The sequence below is a fragment of the Camelus bactrianus genome, chromosome 31 (assembly GCF_048773025.1).
Source record: "Camelus bactrianus isolate YW-2024 breed Bactrian camel chromosome 31, ASM4877302v1, whole genome shotgun sequence".
NCBI lineage: Eukaryota > Metazoa > Chordata > Mammalia > Artiodactyla > Camelidae > Camelus > Camelus bactrianus.
The window spans coordinates 23,474,400-23,500,371 of NC_133569.1; the positions used below are offsets into that span (position 1 = coordinate 23,474,400).

Genomic DNA, 25,972 nt, shown 5'->3' on the forward strand with positions numbered 1-25,972 from the left:
TTTAAATTAAAAATAAGTGTATGCTGGTTAATTACATGCCAGTAACACGGAGGGGGAAAAAAGCACAGTGTGACTGTTCACACATGACTCCCTGACGTTGTGTGTGCAGTGCTCCGGCATTTAACATTCATTGCTGCAGCTTTTTTTGCACAAAATAAACAAAAATCCATGGCTACCGTATAAATCCGCTCTGCTTCCCTCGTATACACTCCTGATCAGGTTTTAAAAGAACACACAACAGAGAGGCATTTAGATCTGAGTTGATCTTGGGGTTTTTCCTTCTTCTTTGTTTGAAGTTTTGCATTGACAAGACTATAAGGCAATTTTGCTAATTTCCCCCTTAGAAATAAAACAAGAACTGCCCAGTAAGCCCATAAACAATCTGAACATGTAGTTGCCCACGTCACTCATGACTGAATAAAATGTGTGACTGGGCTCATTCGTTCATATCCCGTGAAAGCTTCGTGTTTACGAGAGGTGCAGCTCTGGGATCTGGTCTACTTCCATAAGAGCATCATGGTGCATCTTCCAGGGCCCCCAGAACAGATGATACAGTTTCAGAGCATCCTTGAGGCCAGTCGGAAAAGCTGCATCTCCCGCAGATGTGGAGACACCAGTGGGAGGTCCAGGGTGCCCAGAAGGGCAGGAGACCAGGCGCTCTGCTCCACTGCCCCCACCACCGCCCACCGACATGCCGCGGCTGTTCTGAAGGCGATGGCTCCTTTTTCTTTTTCATTAAATACAGTGTAGGTTCACATCAGGAAATGCAAGGGTGAGATGCTCAGAAATAGAACCATGAGAAGGAAACTATCCATCCATACTTGACTGCTCACTTAGTCAAAAGCCTCTAGGCGGGGAAAAAAATTCCACTGACGGCAAAGCTTACGTTTTCTTTAAGGATGTTATGTAGCTGAACTCACGACAATTTGTAAGTACACTGTGAGAGCCATGACTGAAAAGAATTACGTACAGACAACCTGTTACACAAAACAGAGCAGTATAATGTGAACGCAAAAGGGCTGAGGTCTAAATGTCACAAAATGTAAATACTGCTGACAGAGGAGCATCTTGAGGGGGAGGGAGGGACATGCCTCCCCAGCAAAGTACAGCCTTATTACCTCTCAGAGCCAAGTCTGCTCCACTGGATTTCCTTGGAGAAACACGGCAATGAGGGCAGAGTCCACTGCAAGGATCACAAGACAGAAGAAGAGGAAGCCCCTAATATACCTTCCTCCAATCAGCTCTTAGGCCAGGGAACTCCTCCTTAACGTCCAGAGCAAAGGTGGAGCAGCTGACCACAGGGCCACCGGAGCTATTCCCTTAGCGTCTGTCACTGGCCATGGTCTTCCTGGACCAGTATCTGGCCACAAGGTAAACCAGCAGGTCGGGACTCCTGCGTGCTTTGATTTTAACACAGGATCCACGCATCATTAGTGAGCCCAGGTGCTTCATAAGCAGTTCCTAATTGAACCTCACCCCTGTGGCAGGATTGAAGGTCACCTCCCTTGTTACATCTTTCATCAGTGGCCCTGAACAGGGAAAAAGGAATATCTCTAGAAGAGGAAACGAAATTGCATTGGGTGGGTAAACCTGGAAAGCAGTCGGAGGTGATGGGACAAAAGCCATCTCCTTAGGGATACCAATATTATTATTTAAAAGTTAAGTAAATCATGGTGTGTGTCCACCATACTTCTGTTAAATAAATAACTTTCATGAACATTTTTGTAAATTATGTGTGATACAAAAGTGAATTATTTTGGAAAGGGACAGGGTAGAATTTGCTAGGCAACTATTTTAGAATTTGGGTAGTGCTTAGAAGGGCTTCCCCGTACCTTTGGGGAAGTTGCCAAGTATGCCATAGGCAATACTAACTCCTGGAAAAATACTATGGCAAAATTGTGGCCGCCATGAGGTCCTTATTATGCAGATTAGAAACATGGAAACTTTGAAAAGATAGACTGCTGGGTTTTTTCATTCCTTTCCTCCAGTAAATCCTGTGAGCCAGTGATCATTACACCACTAAGCCCTAGAGAAGCAAGGGAGGGCAAAGACCAACTCAGAAAACAGGAAAACAGGACATGTGATGTCTCCCTGTTTGGCAGGAAGAGATGAGAACCAGGGGGATTGTGGGAAAGAGAGGACGTGGGGAGGAGTGCAGTCTTTCCCCCTTGGCATAGTGACCCAGAATTCCCCATGGTTCATCAAAAGGGGGCACAGCAGTCAGATGAGAGTCTAACTGGATGTGAACAAAAGGTCACCTTGGCAACGGCAAAGTAAACCTATAACCAAGGATGCTCAGGCTGGAAACCCAATGAGACTCAGGGTCAAGTTTCAGGGAGGCAAGAAGTGACATGGACAGATTCTGAAAGGGACGATGACCTGTTCCCTGAAAACATGGCCTTCCCAAGAGGTACTTCCGCCTCAGGCTTCAGGAGCCGGTGCCAAGTGACCCTCAGAGTTACGAGCAGACAAACCACCCTCAGCGGATAGCAGGGAGCCCCTCACACGGTCCAGCTCCAGGAGGGCACGAGCCCATCGTGAACCCAAACACTGACTTGGAAGGAAGCAGAAACAAAGAAACCTGGGCCTCCCTGGAGGACTCACGCCTGTCCAAAAGAAGCTACTGAATCCACAAGAGACTGAGGATTGCCTTATTCTAGGGTTTTTATATCATTTGGGCTACTTGGTAGGGAAAAATGACTGACAACACAGAAAACACGTTTTTTTTTTTTCTGGTTCATCTCAGCCAGTACATTACGCTCTATGGGGGGAACCTAGAGACTCCGGACCTCGAAAAGGACTGTGGGAGAATCAGAGCAGGTGGGTCCTGTGTGGTTCCATGTGGTGATTCTATGGCGGTGTCTGCACCAACCCCGGGATTTGGGGGTTTCTCCCCCCCATACTGCCGTCCTGCATTTTAGATGAGCTGTGGTTTAATAAAACTGCCTAGTCACCAAGACACGGCTCTGCGCTTTTATACCTGTGCATATTTTACATGATGTTATTACATTTGGCCTATACTCCACACTCAACACCCATAGTGTACCTGCAGGGCCATTTGTTTAAAAAAAAAAAATCAGAACAAAAAAATGGTGGCTTAAAAAGAGAATGCGTATTGGCCTTAATAGGTCTAAAAACTTTCAGGAAGGACAGAGAAACAGAACACAGACTCTGACACCCAGAGACAAAAGTTCCCCGGAACGTTCATACGTCTTTATAAAAATCTGGTTTGCAAGACCTTTAATTGCAATTTGAATTGCTCAGACTAGTATTTGCGAATACTGGCCAGTCCCATCAGGTCCCCAGCCTAGGAATGAAAGATAGGAATTTATAAAAACTATGATTTTATGAAAAAGTATGAGGAAAAAGCTTATTATTATAAGATCTGCATCAAACGTTTTTGAATATTCTGATTTATATCAGAAGTTGCATACTTTTAAATATTTCAAGTGATCATTTACTCTTTCCATTTTTTTAATCATTTCTTTGTTTAAAACCAGTAAATTTTACATCATGTCCTATTTCGGATATTGCAGAGTCCAAATTATCAGAGGTTCCAAATTATAAGAAAACACTGATTATCTGATGGCCAGATCTAAGCACCTTTTTCTTAATCTGTAGTATTACCTTGTACTAGTAATTGTATATCTTCACTTGAGAAATAAACATCTTAATACTGAGAATAGTTTCTGAGATGCTCAGCCATTCATTGTATTGGGAGAACCAGACAGAATCTTTCCTGGCTCCACCAACAGGTGGAAGAAATATGATCCATGTCTCAGCCTGAAAAAAGGTGAAGAAGGACAAACGTCCAGCCAGTCCAGCTTGTTTCCTGTTTGCCACACACAGACAGTACTCTGAAATGTCATTTTTGATCAAGTTAAATTTAAGGCAATCTCATTTGTGCTGTCACCGGTGAGTGACTTCCCGCCTTTAGAGAGCGTGATTTTCAGCACCGGGTCATAAACGGAGTGGTCCTTCTCTCTGAGAATGATTGTTTACGCTGGCATTTTGGGGGAACAAAATATAGGCATGTAATGTGCATACATTTCTTCCTAATCAATTTCAAACAGCTTCCGGCCCACACGTCTCACCACCACGCCTGCGCGTACATATCACGTGACAAAGAGAACAGCTACCAGGTGCTGGAAAGTAGCATCTGAAATGCTACTGCGCCGAGCTGATGAAAGGTCACTGACAGCAACAATCATCGTAAAAACAAAGGGCTATTTTCACACATAAAATGTAGAATCAAAGTCCAGTGCGGCTTACTGTAAGGCAGGTTTTTGGTTTGAGGTTTTTGTTTTTTGTTTTTTAACTTTTATCTGGATAAACTTGGAGTACAAAGTTTCTTTAGGAGATTTTTGAGAAGAAAAAAAATGAAGTCAATATTATAGCATGTTCTTATCTAGAATACACAGATTTCAACAATCTTGCTATTGTGTGAGAAATATTGGGCAACTGGTCATATCAGGAAATATCAATTTAATGCTGATTGAAACAAAATCAGCCAATACGAACAGTCAAACCCAATTTGACTGTAATGTTATAAAATTTCAAGAACTTTACATTTTTATCTAACAGCATCAATGTTCGTGAGCAGGTATATGAATAAACATTGTATGTGTCTGTGTTTTACCTCTGAAAATCTATCAGTTTTGAAAATTTTTACATTCTGGCCTTGCCAGCAATTTATGTTTCTCTGCATGAAAAAATAAAGTGAATGACATCACTGTGGACACTTTGCTAAATGTATTACCTGGAATTCAACCTCAGACTGCAAAATGGGAACGCTGGAGGAACTCAACTAGAGAGTTCAAAAATAAACTCCAGGAGCACTTGGTCCAATGTTGAGTGATGATACGAACGCGTGACTATCTTTACAATAACCGGCCTGTCCACTAGGGAGCTCACTTGACAAACAGGTGGTGACATACTCAGGATCATGATTTCGGAGCCCTGAGGCCCCATGCCTGTCCCTGGAAGCCCCTGGAAGCCCCTGGAACACCCCCAACTTCTCTGCTCATCCCTCTTCAGAGACCTCTTTCTTGCATTGCTTGTCAAGTCTTTTCTAAGAAATATTCTACTACTTTTCATTAATTAATAGGAGACAAATAAATACATAAATAAAAATGTGCAAGTAAAAAACAAATACATAAAATGGAAAAGGTGACATGTGCAATAAAGTCTAATTAATATTTGCTATGTGTTGGATCAGAAGTACTGTAAAGTCATAAAATGTCTTAAATTTTAAATTATATGGCTTTGGGAGTTTATACAGTGACTCAAATATATACACACACACACATGCAATCAAAAATTATCTCTATCAGGTAGGTGCAGTGATGGTTATTATGTGTGAAATTCTTGGTGGAAGTTGAGCTATTTGGGACATTTCTAATTCTTAATGACCATCTGGAAGCTCAATGACTTCTGGACAAAATAAGAAACTGGGGAGTTAAGACAAAATCACCTTCTTTAAAACCTCCAAATATCATAACGTAGGCCAAAGGAATTTTAACCACATTGTCAGGCAGTCTAACATAATTTTCATCTCTAGGTCATACATGAGATACTCAAAAAAGCTAAAAATACTGCATATGAAGAATCATCACCATTTCACTCACCCACATTTTATACCATCCACATTTTACATCGCAATAAGCTAAACAAAAATGAATGCTCTCCAGCATTTACCAAGGCAAAGGAAATGCCAAAAAGGACTGTGGGATGCTGGCTTTTAACAGAAAACACACACAGATAATCCTTCAGGAGGAATATCAATAATTTGTGCTATCCAAAGCATGTTGGAGAAATGGGCCTGAAATCCAGTGGTTGTATCCAGGAATATTTGATGACAAATGCACTACAGGCAATCAGACGAGGAGCCACCATGAAAACAAAAACCTCATCAGCTGATTGCCACTCTCTTAAAATGATTCAAATTTGCAAAGAGAGTAGTTTGAATACAGAAGATAAGCTTTGGACTTCGAGTTGTAGTGATGATTTATCATATTCTGAATTATTAATTTTTTTAACTAAATATAATGGAAGTGAGTTCATCTTAAACTTCAGGATTTTCCCTTCTGATGTTTATAAACTTCCCAGTGCCCCCTTACTGACATCACTGGAGGCCTGAATCATAAGGATGTTCTCCACGGACAAATTAGAAGCACAACACACAAGCCCCTGGGGCTTCTTAAAACTAATTAAATATGGTGCGTGTTTGTTTATTTATTTATTTTTACAATTTTAGGGCAACCACTGGAAAGATTCAATGTTAAGCTGATACTAGACTAAATGCCAGACCAAAGATGGATAATTTGATCATTTAGTTCATCTCGCTGAAATCTGGTTTCAATGAGAAGATATTTTTACTGGGGCGCTAAAAATGACCATGAAGGATGCTCTGAGGAGTAAATATCTGGCCACCGAAATCTTCCTGGTAAAAGACCATGAAGGTAGGTAATTAACGGACATGCCCTCCCACCCTGAGCTCACTGAATTTCCTCACTTACATGCTTACTCTTCCTTATCAATCTATTCGATCACTTACTAGGTTCTTGCATTTGCTTTTTAAGGATACTGGAAAATTCAAGTGACTTAAATTCTGACTTTAGAAATACCAAATAAAGGGAGAGAAGCACTCCATTCCTTAGTCTCCAGAATTTACACGGGACACAGGTAATTATAACTTCTACTTTCTGAATTAACCTTTCATTAAAAAAAAATTAACCTATCCCTTAAAAAGTAGGAAAACATTTGAGTTTTAAGCGGATGCATTCACTTATTTCATCCCCTGCATTATTATTTATCAACAGAAAAAATAATTCACTCAATGACACTCAAGTAGCAAAATGAATTAATCTCTCTCCAAAAAGTGAGTCTTTAACTCCCTTCCCACTAATAGGGACGGAATCTGTATTTTCAGCAGCAGCCTTCACCTGCTGTCCTCCAAGGACAAGTCCTGGGACCGAGTCATTTTCCCACCAGATCCCAGGGCAGTGCCACATCTCACAGATGTCATGCAGTGGCTGGTTCAGTTTTCCCCAGCGACTGCAACAGCGGCTCCTTCATTTGTTATTTTAGTTATTCAAAACCAGCACACTTGACCCGTCACCCTTCTGTAACCCGTCCTGAAACTAAGAAGGGATGATAACATTGAAAATCCTCTAGACTCCAGTAATTCCCTTCTCATCAATCTCATTGATGAGAATTTGCTGCCAATCAATAGGGAAGGAAGGTATCCAACACACACACACACACACACACACACACACACACACACACACACACACACACAAGAAGAAAGCTTGCAAATGATAATACAATGAACCCACTGCTTCTTTCAATTACATTAAACTCGGTATCATTAATTTTGGAGCTTAGAATGAATTTGAGCTAAGAGTGATAGTAAGTCTCACTGTGAAAGAATCATGATGAATTAACAAGAAGACAGAAGAAAAAAAAAAAAACAGAAGAAGAAGAAGACAGTAGCAAACTCACCATCTCTGCGGTTAAGACTTGCAAAGCCAGGACCGTGGCTGCTGGACAGCTCTGAGGAGCTGCTGAAGGCAGCCCGGGGCAAGGAGGACGCCAGAGGAGCCTCACAGTTATCTGTGGGGGGGGGGGGGGGAAACACCGCGTGCAGGTCAATACATTGATTAAAGCTTCCCTGTCTTCTCTTCCTCTCCTCTTCCCTCCCTTTTCCCTGACCCCCTTATTTCCCTCCCACACTCCCTCCTCTTCTTCCTCCTTCCCCTTTAATGAACAGGCTAAGAAAATGCTAGAACCTCGATCAGAGGTATGTTAGCACGTGTTTAAAGGCAAGCTCTTAAGGCAAATAGAAACCTTGATTGCTAGCATTTGCCACTTTTCTTGGTGTAAATACTCGTGGCCAATTCAAAGCTTTCAGTGTGATGTCACTGCCCCTGAAGTTGGAAAGGGGCATGCCCACATCACATCATTATGTAGTATTTCCACAACTCAGATACAAGCCATGTAAATAACCCCGAGAGCACGGATAACGTCAGATGCCATAAAATAAAGTAGGAAGTGGTGAGTTCTGAGAATTTATTACTTGTGTCTTTAATAGGATTCATTTAATTATAAGTAGATATAATTTAATTTTTAATAACGGTTGTATTTTTAACAAAAGGCTTGCAAAATTCATGAAAAGTTAATGATTGGCTTTTGCCAGATGCTAAAAATTGGTTCCAGCACATCACATCTCAATGGGAAAATATTAAAAATACTTCCTTGAAAATCAGAAAGAACACTTTAACAGGCACGACTGGTTCTACTGAACACGGCACTGAGAGTCCTGTCGTACATAAGAGAAAATTTAAGAATTAAAAACACAAAATTGGAAATAAAAAGCCACTGTTATTTCCAGATGATATGATCGTGTAGGTAAAAATTCTAAAAGTCACTGGCTAGCTTAATAGTTTATTATACAAAACCTGATTGTATTTCTAAACCTATCCATAGATTGAAAATAAACAGAATGACAAATAGTAATTAATACGTAAAGCATCTAAGAATGAATCTTACAAAATTTGCAAGACATTTCTGGGGATTATTATAAAAATTATATTGAAAGACACTAAAGAAAAATTACGTAAATTCAGGCTACAATGATTGCAAATCGGAAGACAGTATTTTCAAGGTACCGGTTTTCCCCAGTTTGATGTAAATATTCTTTAGAAGTTGGGGTTAAAACCCCAAGGAGGGTTTTTCATAGAACTTGAAGCAGTGAACCCCAAGGCTCAGGGGTTCTTAACATCCATATGATTTAGGGAGTCTGTTGAGATAAATTTTAAAATTACATCTTTATTTTCACTAACTTCTAGCTAAAATTCTGCATATTCTTCAATCACGAATGTAGACAAACTACCCTATATTCAGGAGGGCTTGAGCATCTGGTACCAACATAAGTTACAGATTATTTTAGTAGCAATCATTGCTGTGACAGACACCTAGAAATGTTGTTTGTGTTTTTTGTTATGTCTCATCTTCCGTGAATGTAAAGGGGTCCCAGGGGTCTAAGTGACCTCCTGGAAGTCACACAGCTGGCTGAGAGGAAGTGAGGAACCTCTCCATCAACTGTTTCACTTGAGAAGCCTGCTCCCTTCCCAGCCTTGGCCCCACCATGGCCTCCTTTCTGAGTCTCCCCAGACACTCCCCCTCAGCCCCCCTCACTCACATCTTTCTCGTCTCACCACTCTGGGGGTCTCCCCTTACTGGGCTGGAAACTTAATGACGACCAAATGTAGATTTTGGAGCCAGGCTGGGGGTGGAGATGGCAGTTACCAGTTTCTACTCTTGGGAGATCACTAACCCTCCCTAAGCCTCAGTCTTCTCATCTGTACAATGGGGATATCAAACAACTGCAAAACGGGGAATCACAAAACTAACAGGATTTTCGTCAGGAGTAAAAGTGTTTGCTTTGGTTATTTTCATTACGGTAAAACAAGTCAGTACATAAGCTTCTTCAAAATATTCTGTAAGGATTTTCCTCATAGACATAGAAGGCAGCATTTAAAGCTCCAAACCATATTCTCATTTTTTGTTCTTTCTTTAAAAGAAGGCATACAAAGTTTAGTCTTAAAAAAAGTAACGGGGTAAGAAGTAATAGCTTCTGTGATGCAATCTTTCCTTTTGAGAAACAATTTTATAAAAGTGCTGTAAAATGATAATTTTCTCTACAACCCAAATTTAGAGGTTTCAAAATCAGTTGTTCCAATTTACTTCCACACAGACAAATCTGAGGAAGTGTATGCTCAAAAACTAGGTGCCTACGGCCCATAAGGTACTTAAAGAAGAGCCTCCCTGCATGTGGACAGTGTTTTCCATGTTTTCACTGTGTTTCTAACTAAATTACAACCAGGTAAGGTGAAGGCTCAGATGTCATCCAAAATCTCCATTAACTGTTGTTTTCAATCTGAAATGTCCATTTTTCACACCATGATTCCTAGAGCAAAAATTAAGACTCAGTTTTCTTTTTCTGGCATCATTGTATAAAATTTATTTCTACGAAATATCATTCTTATCAATAATCTGATAAATACTATTTCTATCCAAAAAAAGATAAATCCTAAAATGCGTCAAAGCTACAAGAATTATTCATAAATAATTGTTTTTAACCAATGAGATAGCAAAACAATTGTAACGAACAACTGTTTACCTCTTGGGGGGAAAAGGAGGTGAGCACAAGTAATAAGCTTATAAGAATTAACTAAGGAAAAATAATATTAACAGTTAAGTAGGCTAAAGCAATTTTACTTCTCTTCAGAATAATGACTCACATTAATAAGAAATGATTCCATGAAACAATCTCTTTTGAAATGCACTTATTTCTTTAAAAGTTCAAATGTACTCAAGGTGAGGGTCTCAGAAAAGCTCAGGAACGAACTCTAAAGGGAAATTATCCATTCTATGGTGTTTTAGAGAAAAAACAAACACACCGTAATTGTTCATGATTTATGTATGACTCAGATCAGAGTGCTAGGGACATCTTTGTGTGCATGTTTAGACAATAAGTTCTATTTATGAAACACTCAAACCTCATCTTAGTATTTATACCTACTAGAATGTCATTTTAATCATTAGGTCCATTGTTCAGCCAACAGAACAGTATTATACTGAAATTATATACATTTTTATTGAAGTGTCAGTTTTTGGTGTACAGCATAATGTCCCAGGCAAAGACATTATTATATTTTAACTCCTTTGCACCTCTCTACCCAATCAGCCTCCCTCAAGACACCCAAACATACATACACACACTCAAGGATCGCTCCCCCACTTCCCCCGCCAATTCATCACTCCTAGAAGTAGTGCATTTAGCTAGCCTTATCAAGCTCTTGGGTTGCCTGAGACTATATGAATGTTAAAGAAGGAATTACAACTCTGGTAACTGCGGTGGTACCTGATTTTACGTCTCAGGGCAGCAGGTCACTTCCACATTTACCCAAGCAGTAATTGCACTGCGTGTTAACAAACTCCAGAGAAACAACCTGCTGCGTCCTGACCACCCCAAGTAATGAGATAATGCTGAAAGCAGCAGAGTGGGGGGCACATTAGGTCTAAACAACAGCGGTAAGTGACTATTCAGGTTATAAAAACTGCCACGGGTTCCAAACAAAGTTCACCAGCCCCTTCCTCCCGCAGTGGCCCAGGGAACACGTGGCATAGAAATTCCTTCTCCACGGGTGCCAACCATGAGGCAACTAACTGATGGGACCACAAGTGACAATCTCTGAAAGCCCCATCTTCATAACACTTAGGAGCACATGAATGTAAACATCTGCTAGACCATTTATCATACCCCTAAAATGGCACATCCGAAAACGTTCTATTTGCCAGTTTAAAAAGCAAACTTCTTTCATGTTTTTTCTCCATGAGTCAGATGTAACTACCACACTTTCCGTGAGTATCTGGTTCCAAAGCACTACCAAGTAAAAACTTAATAAAAGCCATAGCCCAGGTAAGATATACCATTTTCTCAATTTGTGATTAACAGCCTTGGAGGGTGGGGGTTTTTTTTTAAACTGGTCCATTAAATGGATACATATTTAAATAAAAATTATATAGTTTCTAATTTTAAACTATTTAAACTGTCAAATGCTTTATGCATCAATCATATTTCACTGAAAATGCCCATTACCTGGAAACTAAGAAGGATAATTTTACCTTCTATCGAGGGCCAGACTCCTTGCTTTATTATTGACAAGTAACGTTTCAAATGAACCAGAAAGGAAATTTATTGGAAAGCGCATTTATCATCACTCGGTGTTACGTGTACACTCACCAGATAGGTGCGATCTCTATGTCAGAGCATGACTTTCCAAATGTTAAAAACACAACACATGCAAATATAGGACAAATGCAAGCCAAATATTTAGAAACCCATTATTGACTGACCCAGGAAAAGAGCATCTTGGGAAACTAGGAATTTACAAGGATTTATAAAAGAACATTAGAAAGGGGTTGCCAATTAATGATTAATGTCCTACAGGGTAAAAAAAACCTTTGTAGTTACCATACATATCTAAAAAGAAAAAAAGGGAAAAAAAACATCATCAATTTCAGTGTCTAAACTCTAATCAAACAGTAAACGACCAAGTCAGACGTTGAGTGCATTCTTCTAGGTAATTAAACCATCACATGGACCCATTAAACAATGTTCCTGCTTAATGTCAAAAGGTCACTCTGTCATATCCTCTTTTTGCAGTATTTACAAGTTGTGTCTAACTTTTCTTCACACATATAATTTAACCTTATGCCACGAAACTCAAACTGGGAAAAGTAAGGGTGATATTTTGAAGGAACATATTGCATATGGTCGAATGCCTTTCAGAAATAGGCGGACATAAATAATTCAGTTTTTAAAAGTTATTCAATAGGAAGCAAGGGATGCCTAAGCAGGTGGAGTGGGAACACTTCAGAAGTTAATCTCAAGAACTCTATACGTTGAAGCCAAGCCTCCAAAGACTCTAAAAAATGAGTGGGGAGAAGATACACAGGTTAATTTCATATTTGTTATTCCAAAACCTAGAATTACTGGTAAGCCCTGGGTCGATTAATTCCAAATTGTGTGAGCTCTTTGATATATTTATATTCAAACTCTGATTTTGATTTAAAGGGAAAATTTCAACTTAAAATTTGCTCAATTAATGGAGCTTTTTGTTAGTGAATATATCCTTTATTAAGCACTTTTGAATGATCTGTTATTTGTTTTTTGTTTTTCCCAAATCAACTCAAAAGAGGCAGATTTTCTTGAGCTCCAATATTCTCCTCAGAACCCGCTTGCAGGTCTGGGAGGGCCAGTGCTAATGTGTCCTCAGGGTCATTTTGTTTGTTTCCTTAAAAAGTCTCCCCAAATTGCATCAGTTTGAGGCTCCACAAACACCAGCTCTCATCCTTGCCTGTCACACTCTGTTGATGGTCCCATGGACTTTGTAAGTTTTTTGGGAGAAAAAAAAATGTTGTTTTCTTTAAGTTTTCAAAAATATCCTGACCTCAGTATTTCTGGGAAGTTTATTCAAATATGACACAAAAGGGTCTGTTTACTAATTCTTGGAAGGTGCTTTTCAAAAAGCCGGAGCCCCAGTGCTTACTAAAACACTTTTCCCTGTATTCTGTGCTGATTTTCCCCAACACGTTTCACTGCATCACAAAAGGATTCTCCGTTCACCTCCTCCAGGGGCACCTCCTCTGATAGGCTCTCCTCCTACAAGCTGATGTGCTTGGAAGATCAGATTTTAGATAAACACTAAGTACACTACGGAGGCAAAGAGAAATCTGAACCAATGAAAACACCAACGGGATTTTAGTCTGTATTAGCCAAGGCGAACATTTCTTTATGGGCTATATTGAACCTCTTAGCACACATGTCATTACTTGAGATTGACTGTGTTCACGTAGCAATAAAGTATGTTGATGACGCTTTGCAAATAATTACAAAGAATCTGTGTCCATTGAAATGACAAGCGTTCGGGGAAAAAAGATCCTTGAGAAGAGACATATGATAAACACACTATTAGACATTCACTTCAATAAATTCTCGTGATTTTATACTTCTTAGCGGTTGGAGCATTATGTTCAGTTCCTCCATTCTGCATGCATATATTTTTACAGCAAATGATTATGGTTAATCACATTATTAGGTTAGGATAATTTAGATCCTACAAGTATCTCACTATTATGTCACACTATGTATGTTATTTTTATTTTAAAGAATAATATTGTGTGATAATTTTTATTAGAGGATTATAGTAATAAACTTTCATTAAAGATACAGTAATGCTTTAGTACATAAGGAAGTTAATGCTCCAATGAAGAAAGGGTTCAAATCTGACGCAAATCTTCAAACTGAGGTGCTAATATATTTATTGCTTAGATCAAGCACTAGGTATTAAATGAAGATCATGGTTTTGTTTCCCATGTTGGCCAACAAAATGGGCTTGACCTGCACCCCAGTCATGGGCAGAGACCTCTCATACACAGGATTTAACAGGGAAGAGAAGTTCTGATTATCACTCCTAGAACAGTGATTCAAATTGTATGCCCCACCTGTTATGGGCCAGAAATACAGCTTTTTTTTTCCCGCTTCCAACAAGAAGGGCACTTTTGACAGGGGAAGGAAAACAAAAGGAAGCTTCTAGAGAAACTGACGAATTTTGAGATTTAATAGGGTGAGAATGAGGGGGTTGGACTCACTGAATTGAATCCTTGGGTCTAAAAATGTCATCATTTCCATCCAATAATCCCCTTCAACAACTGAAACGTCTAACATGGTCTTTAGTCCAGGGTGGGAGGGGCCAGGAGCTGTTAGCTATAGCTTGTATTTTACTTATATGGGGGAAATGATCCAGCTGTAAAATTAACTTCCAATTGTGTTGTCCCTAAATCGAGAAAGAGTGAACATTACTCCGCGAAGTGACTCACAATCCAGGAGACAGACTTACGACACTAAGTATGCAATCGAAATATTGACATTTTTTTATTCTGATTACATCTCTTCTTCCTCTCTGAAGACCTGGGAATTCACAAAGAAAGAGTGGATTCACACAGATAATCCTAAAGCAGAGAGCTCTCGTCTTCTTCCACGTTTGGCTCATGGTAGGAAGTGGGTCAGCCAACCATTATCTCCACAACAGCTTCTAGGGAACAGGACTCTAGCTTGGAATCTCTATCCTGAATTTCCTCTTAGTTCCATTTAAGAGGACAGCTCCATTCGAATAACACTTCCACCTTGATTCAGCACTGAGTTCTGGAAGGTAGACCAGATAGCAGTTCACAATTTTGAACTATCAGGTCCTAGGCCGTATTTTGGAGGATGCAGTCTATTCAACTGGTTATTATCTTCAAAAAGACAGAGGCTATAGAGAAAAACAAATGAACAAACCCACGGTCTTGGCTATTTAGAAACATTACTTTCCCTGGGCAGACTCCTCCTGACTTAAAATTTCCCATTACTTAAAAAAATTCATGTCAAAACGTGTATTATGACTGAGAGGTCAAAGGTTTCAAGCAAGTCCTGTATCTTGGAAAGATGTCTTATGCCAGCACGTCATCCAGGTTGACCCCGTGTCTGACTGATTTACTACTGAGAACCAGCTGTAAAGGGAGTAAAAAATGTTACTGGGTCCTTTAGGAGAGACGATCTGTACATTTTTTTTTAAATGTACATACAGTTCTCCTTTTCTTAGTAGGGCTCAAGAATATTTCATTTTTGTTAGTTTTAAAGTCTTATCTGAAAAGATCATTTGAGTTCTTAAAACATTTCTTAGGGGGAAAAAATGTTAGCCATTAAAAAAAAAAAGAAAACTTGAGCAATACTGACATTCAGGATTTCTTGTTTGTAACCTAAATCCCATCCAGCTGACAAACTCCCCTTTAGAATTCCCCAAATGATGGTGCAGAACTCCAGAACCCCTCTACCTTGACTTAAATAGTAACAAAGTTCAAATGCATGTTTGAAATACCTTGCTTGTATACCCAAACACACATACAAACAAACATCTCCCAAACATTCAAGAGTTAAGGAAAAAAATCCCATGGGTCAAATTAGCCTAATCTAGACTATGATGGGATTCATGCACCATGACTTCTATTGCTACAAATGACCAATGAGATCATCAAGAAATTATCAAATGCAGTTTATGAAGCCTCTATGAATCTTTAAGTCTGCAAAGTCGTTTAAATCCATACTTGACACTTGGACGGCTGTAATAGCCATCTTTGACCTGATCAAGGGTATAGCATTTAAAACGTTCTTAGCAATCACAATTTACGGAGGTACTTTTAACTTACTGAACTTTGAACAAGAGTACTAAATACATCTAAATAAAACAGACTGAAAAGCGAAAACTAGCAGTGGCAGTTGAAGTCAGAGATCCAGACAGACTGATCTGAGAGACACATCCAATTCAGACACAGATACCTGCATGGCTGTTCAGACACAGAGCACCTCAGAGCATGTGACTCTTAAAAAGGATGCTCAGGGTAAAGCACAAGATACCTCCATGAATTTCAGGGAATAAAATGCAAACAGAAAATAAAGAAATAGCAAAGCAACTGATCTTGCCAATATCCTGTAATCACAACGGAGGAAACACAGCCCTCTGCTTCTCTTACGGGAAGATTTTTGAAGCCATGGTTTCCTTTAAGTAAGAGTGACCTCCAGTGACTTCTTAATTGCACCTCAGTGAACTATGTTAAATCATTCCACAGTTCTTTCACAGTGGCGAATCACTGAGTACTAGTCATTTTTAATTTCTTAGCCAAGTGATGAACGCTCTACTGCAGGACCTAAGGATTTTATGTAAATGACCCATTTTAATTAATTCTTGGAAGTCGTGGGCAAAGCTCAATTAAAATTGTGTCTGAAACCCAGGGCAGTATTTGCTTAAAGGAGACAGGCTCATTTTTCAGGACTGACTCACACAATATGGCATTAAATGAGCGAATACTAAATGATGACAACGCAAAATCATCAGTCTAAGGTCACATATGGATAAATGCTGGAAGGGTAACTTGATTTGTACAAAATGCTTTTCACTTTGGCTCAAACTTCGCCCTGTGGGCAGAGCTGTCCCCCACTCCACCCTCACCCCCAGCTAAATCCGGACCCCTAGCAGCAAGGTCAGTTTCTAAACTTGCCTATTAGCACTTTATTGATATGCACACGAGCTTGTTCCACTCCCTACCATCTGCTTTTTAAAAAATTCTTGAGGGGGATGGGGTGCGGAGGGAGCACAAGGGGGACTTTCTTAAAATCCCTTGCGGAAAGAAAAGCCCTGTGGTGGAGATTTCAATCTGAATAACAACCTTAAAAAACTTTTTTTCTAATTTCCAGATCAAAATGCCTTGAGATCCCGCTGAACTAACTCGACTAGCATCCTTAGATCAGGCTCCCCGGGCTAGTTCAGAAATGAGAGGTTAAGACAGCTTCACTGAATCAACAAAATCAGAAACACAACATGTCACAATATACAAGCAAGTAAGTACACCTGCGAAGTGAACCTGAAAGGCAGGTTATGCTTTTCCTTGGAGCAGCAGCCGTCTATGTTTGTGGGGTCTCTGCGTCCCGGGATTCTGGGGACCGCCCAGGTCTGCCGTCCGGGCTCTGATGCGGAGCCCCGCGGGCGCAGCGCCCGGGTTCTCGGAACGCGATTCCGCAGAGCGCCAACTGCAAACATCTACGCTAATGCAGAGCCCGGCCGGGTCGGCCAGCGACTCCCTGTCTGACATAATTCCTACAAAATGCATTTATGCTAAAAAGCAACAAATGACCGCTCTGGCATGCTCTTGTCTCCTTATCTCAGGCTACCCACCCTCTCTCTCTGGTCTCTCCCCGTCCCAATCTTCTCATGCTAAATTCAGGTTTTACTAGAACTTGAGCTTTCTCAATGAATATTCAAAACAACAGCATAGGATCCAGCTCACAGGCAAAAAGTCAAAACCAGCTTTGTGTATTTTAGACTTGACAAGAGGAAAAACCATTGTACGCCACCCTTCCCAAGCACTGGGACTTTGAGATGTTTTTTAAACGCCTCATTTTCAGAAACATGCCAGCGATTCCATTTGTTTTAAAACAAAAAAAAATCAATTTATTTTTTTAAGACACAAATTCTAAGTTGTCAATACAAGTTTTAAAAGATTTGCTGTACTCACAAGTATTCCCTGCTACTCCTGTGCGCCACGGCTGAGCAGACAAAAGGAAGAGCATCCTGAGAAAGGCTCCCGCGACGGGGTCCATGTTCACAGTCGCCGGGGCTCCCCCGCCCCAAAACCCAAGGTGTCCAGGCAGCTGCGCCGAGCTGGGGCCTGCCTGCTCCCTCCCTCTCGGGGTCGCCAGCGTCCCGTCCTCCGCTCTCCGCGAGCCCGTGCAGCCGGAGCCGCGGGCGCCCCGACCTGCGGCCACACCCCCAACCCCAGCCCGCGACCCGCTCTCGCCGCGCTGCGAGCTGCGCGCGGCCCGGGCGCCCCTGGCGGTGGCGGGCGGAAGTGCGCGTCAGATCGCTGACGGCCGTCAAGCCGCGCTCGCGAGGATGCCGGGATGATGCGGACGGAGGTCGCTTCGGATCCGCGGTCCTAGCTCCTTCATCTCAGCTGAGCAGCTCAACGGACTTCATTCTGAAGAGACCTAGCTTCGCCACCATGAAGATGCTTGACCATGAATTAGCTCTGACGGTCGGAAAAGTGTAACTTGGATTTTCTAGTTGAAAATAAGTTAGGGCAAGTCACTAATCAGGTTTGAAGAAAATATTTACATGAAATAAAAACTGTTATAAAAAAGACTGCTTTTGTTTTCTAATTTAATGGTTCATATTTTTTTAAAAAAACCTAAAGAATATTAGGGTAATTATTTCAAAGTATATACCTGTGTCAAATCATCACACTGTACACCCTAAACTGGCACAGTGTTAATATGTCAAAATATATTTCAGTAAAAGCTGGAAAAAATAAATTTTTAAATGTAATTTTAAAAACCCCACCCCACTGCTGCTATAATATCAGCGTTTTATTATGTATTTTCCTACCTGGAGATTTGAGAGTTATGGGCAGTAGATACATAAAACTATAAATTGGAATCCTGGGAGAAGGAATCTTACCCCCAGGGTCATCACAGAAGAAGTGACCTTATGTTAAGTAGGTGAATTGAATACATGAAGTTGACGAGTAAAGAGTTTTGAATCAACTTCTACCTACTGTGAGTATGCACATTGCTTTCCAAATCCAAATTCTTTACTAGCAATTCCCAAAAGGGACATACTGGAAAACGATGGAATATAAAGGAAACTTCTCAAATAAATAAATGGTTTCTGAGTATACAGACAGACGCCAGATGGCCCATGGAGGAAGAAGAATTTCAAGATCCATGACTTTGAAACTGAAGTTGCCCATCTGCTGGCCTCCTCTACTTCCCAAAGAGGCTGCCAGCAGATGTAAATGAAGTCGTTACCAGCATGGCAGCATTAAGATTCATACTCTCCTAAAACTGTGACCAGACTCATGACAAGTGTGCCGAGACTTAAGAACAGGCCCCAGGCATTCCTGCACCATCCAAAGTGATCAGAATATGAAAGGCACTTTAACCTTTACCAGGGCCTCACTTGCCTGAGCAGACAGTAGAAAAGGTGTTCTGATTATTTCTATTCTGTAGCCAGAGATAAAAAAAAAAAAAACAAATATAGGAATAGAAACTTTAAGTAGCTTGCCAAGGCCACAGAGATTACAAGAAGAAGCGCTAAGAATTTGACCAAAATATGTAGCTTCTGATCCCAACTTTCCACCCTTCTCCACTCCTACTCAGGGTCCCCGGGAACCAGGAGCTCTTCCCATTCACCCCATCAATCAGCAGTCTTGGGGAAACACTGACAGCAAAGCTTGCTCAGAGAGTGCATTTATAACCTTGAAAAAAGCCACAAGGGAAAAAGCAACTTGAATTCATTAGTCAGACATTTTTCCAGTGCCTATAACATGTCCCAGGAGCTGCATATTTTACTTCTAATTTTCAAAAGCAAATACAAATTAATGATTTAGATCAAATGTCTAATACTTTTTAAAAGCCTATATATGAGATATGCACTGTGTGTGTGTATGTGAATGTAATCTAAATAAATGACCACAGCATTCCTTTGAGGTAAATGTTCTTACGCCCATTTAATGGCTAGATAGACTGACCCCAGAGAGTTTAATGAGTGCATCCAGAGGCACACAGCAAGCCGGACTTGGAAGCCAGGTCAGCTGAGCTCTGAAATCCCTTTTCACGAGTCCTCAGGTCTCTGAAAGAGAAAAGTTGTCAGACTCTGTGTTGTCAAACCTCTGTGCTCAGTTGTTCACCGGGAATTCATTTCAGATGGGTTATTAGGCACGGCAATAACTGACGCTAATTAAAACCAAAAAGGTCAGTGCTGGTAAATTACTTGTGCTGGCATTAAGGATGGATTTTCACAAGCCAGAGATGAGACACAGCACACAAGGGACTGAGACTTGTGGGCAGACGTCCTCGTGCAGTGTACAGCACTGATCACTGGACAGACATCCACACTGGGGCCACTGCATGACCTTCCAAGACAAGAGCAGCCCCAGGTGAGGAGGGTTCAAGAGGACACAAAGCAGTACCCAAAGCAAGGGCAGAGCGCACACTTAGCATGCACAAGGTCCTGGGTTCAATCCCTAGTACCTCCATTAATAAATAAATAAACCTAATTACCATGCCCCCAAATAAATAAAAATTAAAATTAAATTAAATTAAAATGAAGTGCAGAGTCAGCTGGCCAGCATTCTACCCAATTCAGATACCACACCTGTTCACTGATGGCCGTGGCTGTGGTGTGTACATGTAGAGAGAAGGGAGATTCTACAACTTTCTTCCATCACTCACAAAGGCGAATAAAGTCACAGAACCAGCTACATGAGTGTCCACGAAAAAAGGCTTTTTACTTTTTTCTTTAATTGAGATATGTTGTACTCTTTAAATAAAATTTCTAATTTTATGAAAGACGTAATAGGTAACTGAATTTTTCTTCACTTCTTTGAGGTAGGAAGAGGGAGGTGGAGTTGAGTGTACCCTATAAAGTTCTTTTTCAATTTAAAATTAAAATCAGCATCTGATTTTGACCTAAGAATTTTAAAATTGAGGTGTAATTGACATAGAACACTGTATTAGTTTCTGGCATACAACCTAATGATTTGATGCTTGTGTGTATTGCAAAATGATCGCACAATGAATCTAGTTAACATCCACTTGTATGCAGAATTTTTCTTTCCTTTTTTCTTGTGATGAGAACTTTTAAGGTTTATCCTCTCAGCAAATTTTAAATTTGCAATACAATATTATTGATTGTAGTCACCATGCTGTAGACTGTACCACGATGGTTTTTTTATCTTATAGCCAGAAATCTGTACCTTTTGAACCCCTTTCACTCCTGTCTCCTACTTCCCACCCCCATGCCTCTGGCAACCAACAGTCCGTTCTCTTTATCTATGAGCTCCCTTCTTCTCCTTTTTTTTTTTTTTAACTAACACCCTCTCGGTCCATCCATATTGTCACAAATGGCAACATTTCCTTCTTTTTTATGGTTTAATAGTATTTCACTGCACAGGTATTTCACTTCCTTGGTTAAATTTATTACTAGGTATTTTATTCTTTTTTTTAAAAATTGGGGGAGGGGCAGGCAATAATGTTTATTTTTTTGATGGCGGTACTGGGGAATAAACCCAGGACCTCGTGCATGCTAAGCACGCACACTGTGACCTCCCCTCACCATTTTATTCTTATGATGCAATTTTAAGCGAGATTGTTTTCTTAACTTCTTTTTCTGATATTTCATCATTAGTGCATAGAAGTGCAACCAATTTTTGTACATCGATTTTGTATTCTGCAACTTTACTCAAGTTGTTTATTATTTCTAACAGCTTTTATTTATTTTTTTTTTTTGGTGGAATCTTTAGGGTTTTCTGCATATAATATTATGTCGTCTGCAAACAGTGATAGTTTTACTTCTCTTCCAATTGGATGCCTTTTATTCCTTTTTATTGCCTAATGAGATTGACTATGACTTCTAATACTATGTTGAATAAAAATGGCAAGACTGGGCATCCTTGTCTGATTCCTGGTCTTGAAGGAAAATCTTTCCCTGAGTGTGATTCCACCTATGGGATTCTCATAGATGGCCTTTATTGTGTTATACCAAATTTGGCATTTCATTACAAAGAACTGAACCCGTATTCGACTATAAACATTTTAATAATGATCATTAAGAGTTCTTTTAAATTGGAAACAAAACTGAGAACTTGTAATAGTGCTGGATGATTCAAAAATTTCCCCCTTCAGGATTAAGTTCACTCCATAATTTCAATGTGTTTTTTTTTTTTTTTTTTTCAGGCTGAAAAACTAATGAATGAGGGACTCCAACGTGCTGGAATGTTGAAAACACGCTGAGTGAAAGTACCCCATCATGAAGGACCTTATATTATATGAGCCAATTGATATGAAATGTGTCCAGAAGGACAAATCTATAAAAACACAAAGCAGATTAGTGGTTGCTCTGGACTGTGGGGGACGGAAGACTTGCAGACAAAAGATTTCTTGTGGAGAAGTAATGAAAGTGTTTGATCCAAAAAAACGATCCAAAAAGACAACTGAGTTGGACAATTTAAGTAGATGATTGCATAGCAGGCGAATTACATCTCAAAGCTGTTTTTAAAATGAGAATGCGGAAACTCCGGAAAAACCCTGAATCCACTGACACCTACTCTACCGCAACAATTCCACATTGAAATTTAACGGAAAAGCGAGTGTTAGAAACCGTAAGCAGCAGTATCAGTTCGTTATCTACTGTCACGAGAATTCTGTGAATTCACCACAAACCTCAGTGTCAGGCTCTGCTGTCCTGAGCTCAGGGGTCTCGGGACCACACTCTTGATTCAGCAGGTGTTCTGGTCTCACCTGTCTTGGGGAGGCTGCTGTCTCCTGATGGAGAGTGGCCCCACCTGGGATGACTGGACTTGTGTCTCATCACCCAGGCACCAGTCATAGCAGCGGCACAGAAGGAAGAGAAGAAGAAAAATATATATATATCTGCCCTGAACTTCTTCATGGGTCACATCAGCTAGCATTCCATTGACCATAGCAAATCTCATAGCCTAACTCAGAATCAAGAGTCAGGAGAACAGATTCTGCCTCTTCAGTGGAAGGAACGGAAAACCCCTGTGACAAAGATGGTGAACCCAGAAGAATGAAGAATGAGGACCGTTAATGCCTCAGTCTCTGCCTCACACAGGGTATTTGCTATGGGGAAAAAAATAGAACAGAAATTAAATATTTACCCTCCTACAGCTTTACTTTCTTCACATTTTCACTTCAAAGTGTATCAGAAACTTTGAAATGTCTTGCTTTTTTTTTTTCAGTTGAATCTCGATTTAGATAATAGAAGCATTTAACATTTTGGGGATTTAGTTCAAATAATGGCTGCATAATTCAAGCAGATTTAAAGGCAAAGAGAATCTAATTTATAATAGCAAATGCTGGTATAAATGCCACTGGATGATGCTGTGAGTGTGTGACATGAGTTTGATGACTTGCTTTTTAATGACGGGGGCTTTTAGCTTTTGCAGAGATAACTACTTTTTAAAATGCTTTTCTAGATGTTCTTGTCTTATCACAGAAATGCATGCTTGTATGTGCTTGTATGCATTAATTGGCATAGAGAAGTGTTAACTACCCCCTGCGTGCGCACACACACACACAAACACACACTCACTGCCATTGCTCTATTGCTATGTCATTGACGTAACTAATGAAGACTGTCTTTCTTCACATCCATACACACACATTTACAGGATTAGGTTCACTTCCTTTGTATGGGAATCACAAAACGATGTGATTCTGCAACCTGCACCGGGTTAGAATTTTGCATTTGCATTTTTCATTTCCAGACCGTGGTTTCACATGTGAAAAATGAAATCCTACTTCAGCCTGTCAGTCTAAAACCACTTTGAATCTGAAACTGGTCTCCTCTGGTAAATCTTTTAAGACCCCTCCTTCTGCATTGTAACATTGTCTATGTGGTGGACTGTATTAGTTACATTAATTAAATAGCACACACCCTCCTAATTGTGTTGGCTCTGTCTTGTATCCACGGGCACAAATCAAAAAAAAAAAAAAAAAAAGAAAAGAAATGATTATATTACTAGAGTTAAAAAAATAAAAATAGTAGCTCTGGTCGATTTTTTTTTTTAAGGAGTGATTTAAAAGTGGTGCCTTGAAGTGCGAACCTGAAGTCGCTCCTTTATTTGGAGGCTTAACTAATTGCACCTGCCAGGAAATAGACCAGAGCAGGCGCCCCTCACTCGCCGCCCCCTTTCATGTGTTTCAATGTGTCTCATTTCCAGGGAAGGTTAAGGGTGCTGAACAGCTCAGGCACGAAGCACCTTTCATTATCTCCCCCGTCAGGAAGTTCCTGGAGCTTGTTTGCTTTTTCTCCCTGTTTATGGGGAAAGATGCAGTGTTCCCTCTCACACCCCAGAGAACCTGAGAACCGACTGCTCACAGCCCAGCCTAAGACCTTCGCCCTTCTTTCTGGAAAACAATTCTGCCCTTTTCAGCCCAGACTGGAATGTAATTTGAATTCGAATACAAACATTATTTAGAATGACTTAAATGATTCCTTGGTGGTGTGAGATCAGCAAACTGCCTTCTATAGTCACATTGTAACTAAGTAGGACCCTGCGGGGTCTTCCAGGATGGACCCCTCCCCATATCTTCTGCTGTAGCTCCTCTCTGAAGTACTATTCAGATAATAGGATCTCATGCAAGTTTCCTGAGTTTTTCAGATGCTTAAAACCACCACCAAAGGGAAGAAATTAACTACTTGATGATTATGAGCATGCGGCTCCCAGACCGTCTGGCACTTAGGGGTTAATGTTGTTGACCGCCCTGTTCCCTTGATATCAACCAACCAGAGAACTGTGCATGAGCTGATCATGTACCCTGTGACCCCCCACCTCTTACCTGGCCTTTAAATATGCTTTGCTGAAACCCTTCGAGGAGTTCAGGGTTTTCTTGGACGTGAGCCACTCCATCCTCCTTGCTTGGCCCTGCGATAAACCCTTCTCTGCTCCAAGCTCCAGCGTTTCAGTTTGTTTGGTCTCATGGTGTGGCGGACGGGCACACGAACTTGCCTTCAGTAACAACATTCTTCTAAATTTTGGCTTTAACGGTGCTTGTTTACTGATCAAGCAGGTACAGAGTAAGCAGCAGAATTTTCCTCTGAATTTTTGTGCGTTGAATTCATTGAAGTAATTGAAGTGTTAAAGGACCAGAGGTTGGTAATGAACGCGTTGGCACTGAAGCGCTCACTCTGCACTGTGTAGGTTCTCTTCTGTATCGTGTTATAATGCCACCAGCCAGTACAAATTTTAAAGCAGTCAGTAGGTGTCTTTTAAGATCTTTCTTCTCTGAATATTGTGCTCCATGTAGATTCCATTAGGATTAATCTTACATACAAACAATAGGCTCCCGTGAACAGGGCAGATTTTTAACGGAATGGAAATGAAATTTTGACTCCACCAGACCCCTCTTGCCCAAGGACAGACGTGCGACTATTCAGCCTAAGACAAAAACCTTGTTCCTTTTCCCTCGTTATTGTTCCTAACATGCAGCAAATGCAATGGTGGGAAAGGCAAAGTTGCCCTTTATTCGCCCTCATCCGATCTTTAAGAACCTCAGACACTTTCCAAAGAACACTTTGACCAAAGGAAAGACATCCAACTCCAAATTAAAGTGGAATGTATCCATAGAGAGAGAGAGAGAGGAAATCTCTTACGTCTTATGTACATTTTATATATAAAGAGAAAAGATCGCAGGGGTAAGGGGGCTAGACAAATACACCATGCCCAGACAAACGTGAATTTCAGATAAATATGCAGTCTGGGAGTCAGACTCAACCGATGTAAATCTGCCAACTTGACACTGGTGTGCACTGTAAGGAGGAGAAATTATTTTGGGGGTGGGGTGATTACATTTATTTTTATTTTTAAAATTTTTTTTAACGGAGGTACTGGGGATTGAACCCAGGACCTCATGTGTGCTAAGCACACACTCTACCACTGACCCGTATCCTCCCCCTGAAAGATGATTTTTTAAAAGGGAGTCACGGAGGATATAAAAAAAAAAAATGTGAAATTTCACAGTTTTGTCTAGGGAAAGGGTCAGCAAACTCTAGCATGAAAGCAGAATCTGCTTTGCCCCTGTTTAAATAATGCTTTATTGAAGCCCAGCCACGTCCATCCATTAGTTACAGTCCAGGGCTCTTGTCGCTCTACAATGGCAGAGCTCAGTAATTGCAGGCCCACAGAACCTGAAGTGTTTACTATTTGGCCCTTTAACCAAAGAAACTGGCCAACCTCTTGTCCCAGGTGAATTCCTAAAATGACAATTGTCAGCCTAAATACT

At 40.5% G+C, this 25,972-nt stretch overlaps 1 protein-coding gene across 1 annotated transcript in view; it reads right to left on the bottom strand.

Annotated features, from left to right (window-relative positions):
- LOC105065449 (contactin-associated protein-like 3) overlaps window positions 1-18,040 on the bottom strand; it is a 148,689-nt gene extending 130,649 nt beyond the window's left edge. Inside the window, exons 1-2 of the mRNA XM_074355565.1 lie at window positions 17,683-18,040; window positions 7,507-7,617 (exon numbers count right to left, since the gene is read on the bottom strand). Of these exons, the coding sequence (XP_074211666.1) occupies window positions 7,507-7,617; window positions 17,683-17,767 (196 nt within the window). The 5' untranslated portion in view covers window positions 17,768-18,040. The remainder of the gene's footprint in view (window positions 1-7,506; window positions 7,618-17,682) is intronic.
- Between the last annotated feature and the right edge of the window lie 7,932 nt (window positions 18,041-25,972).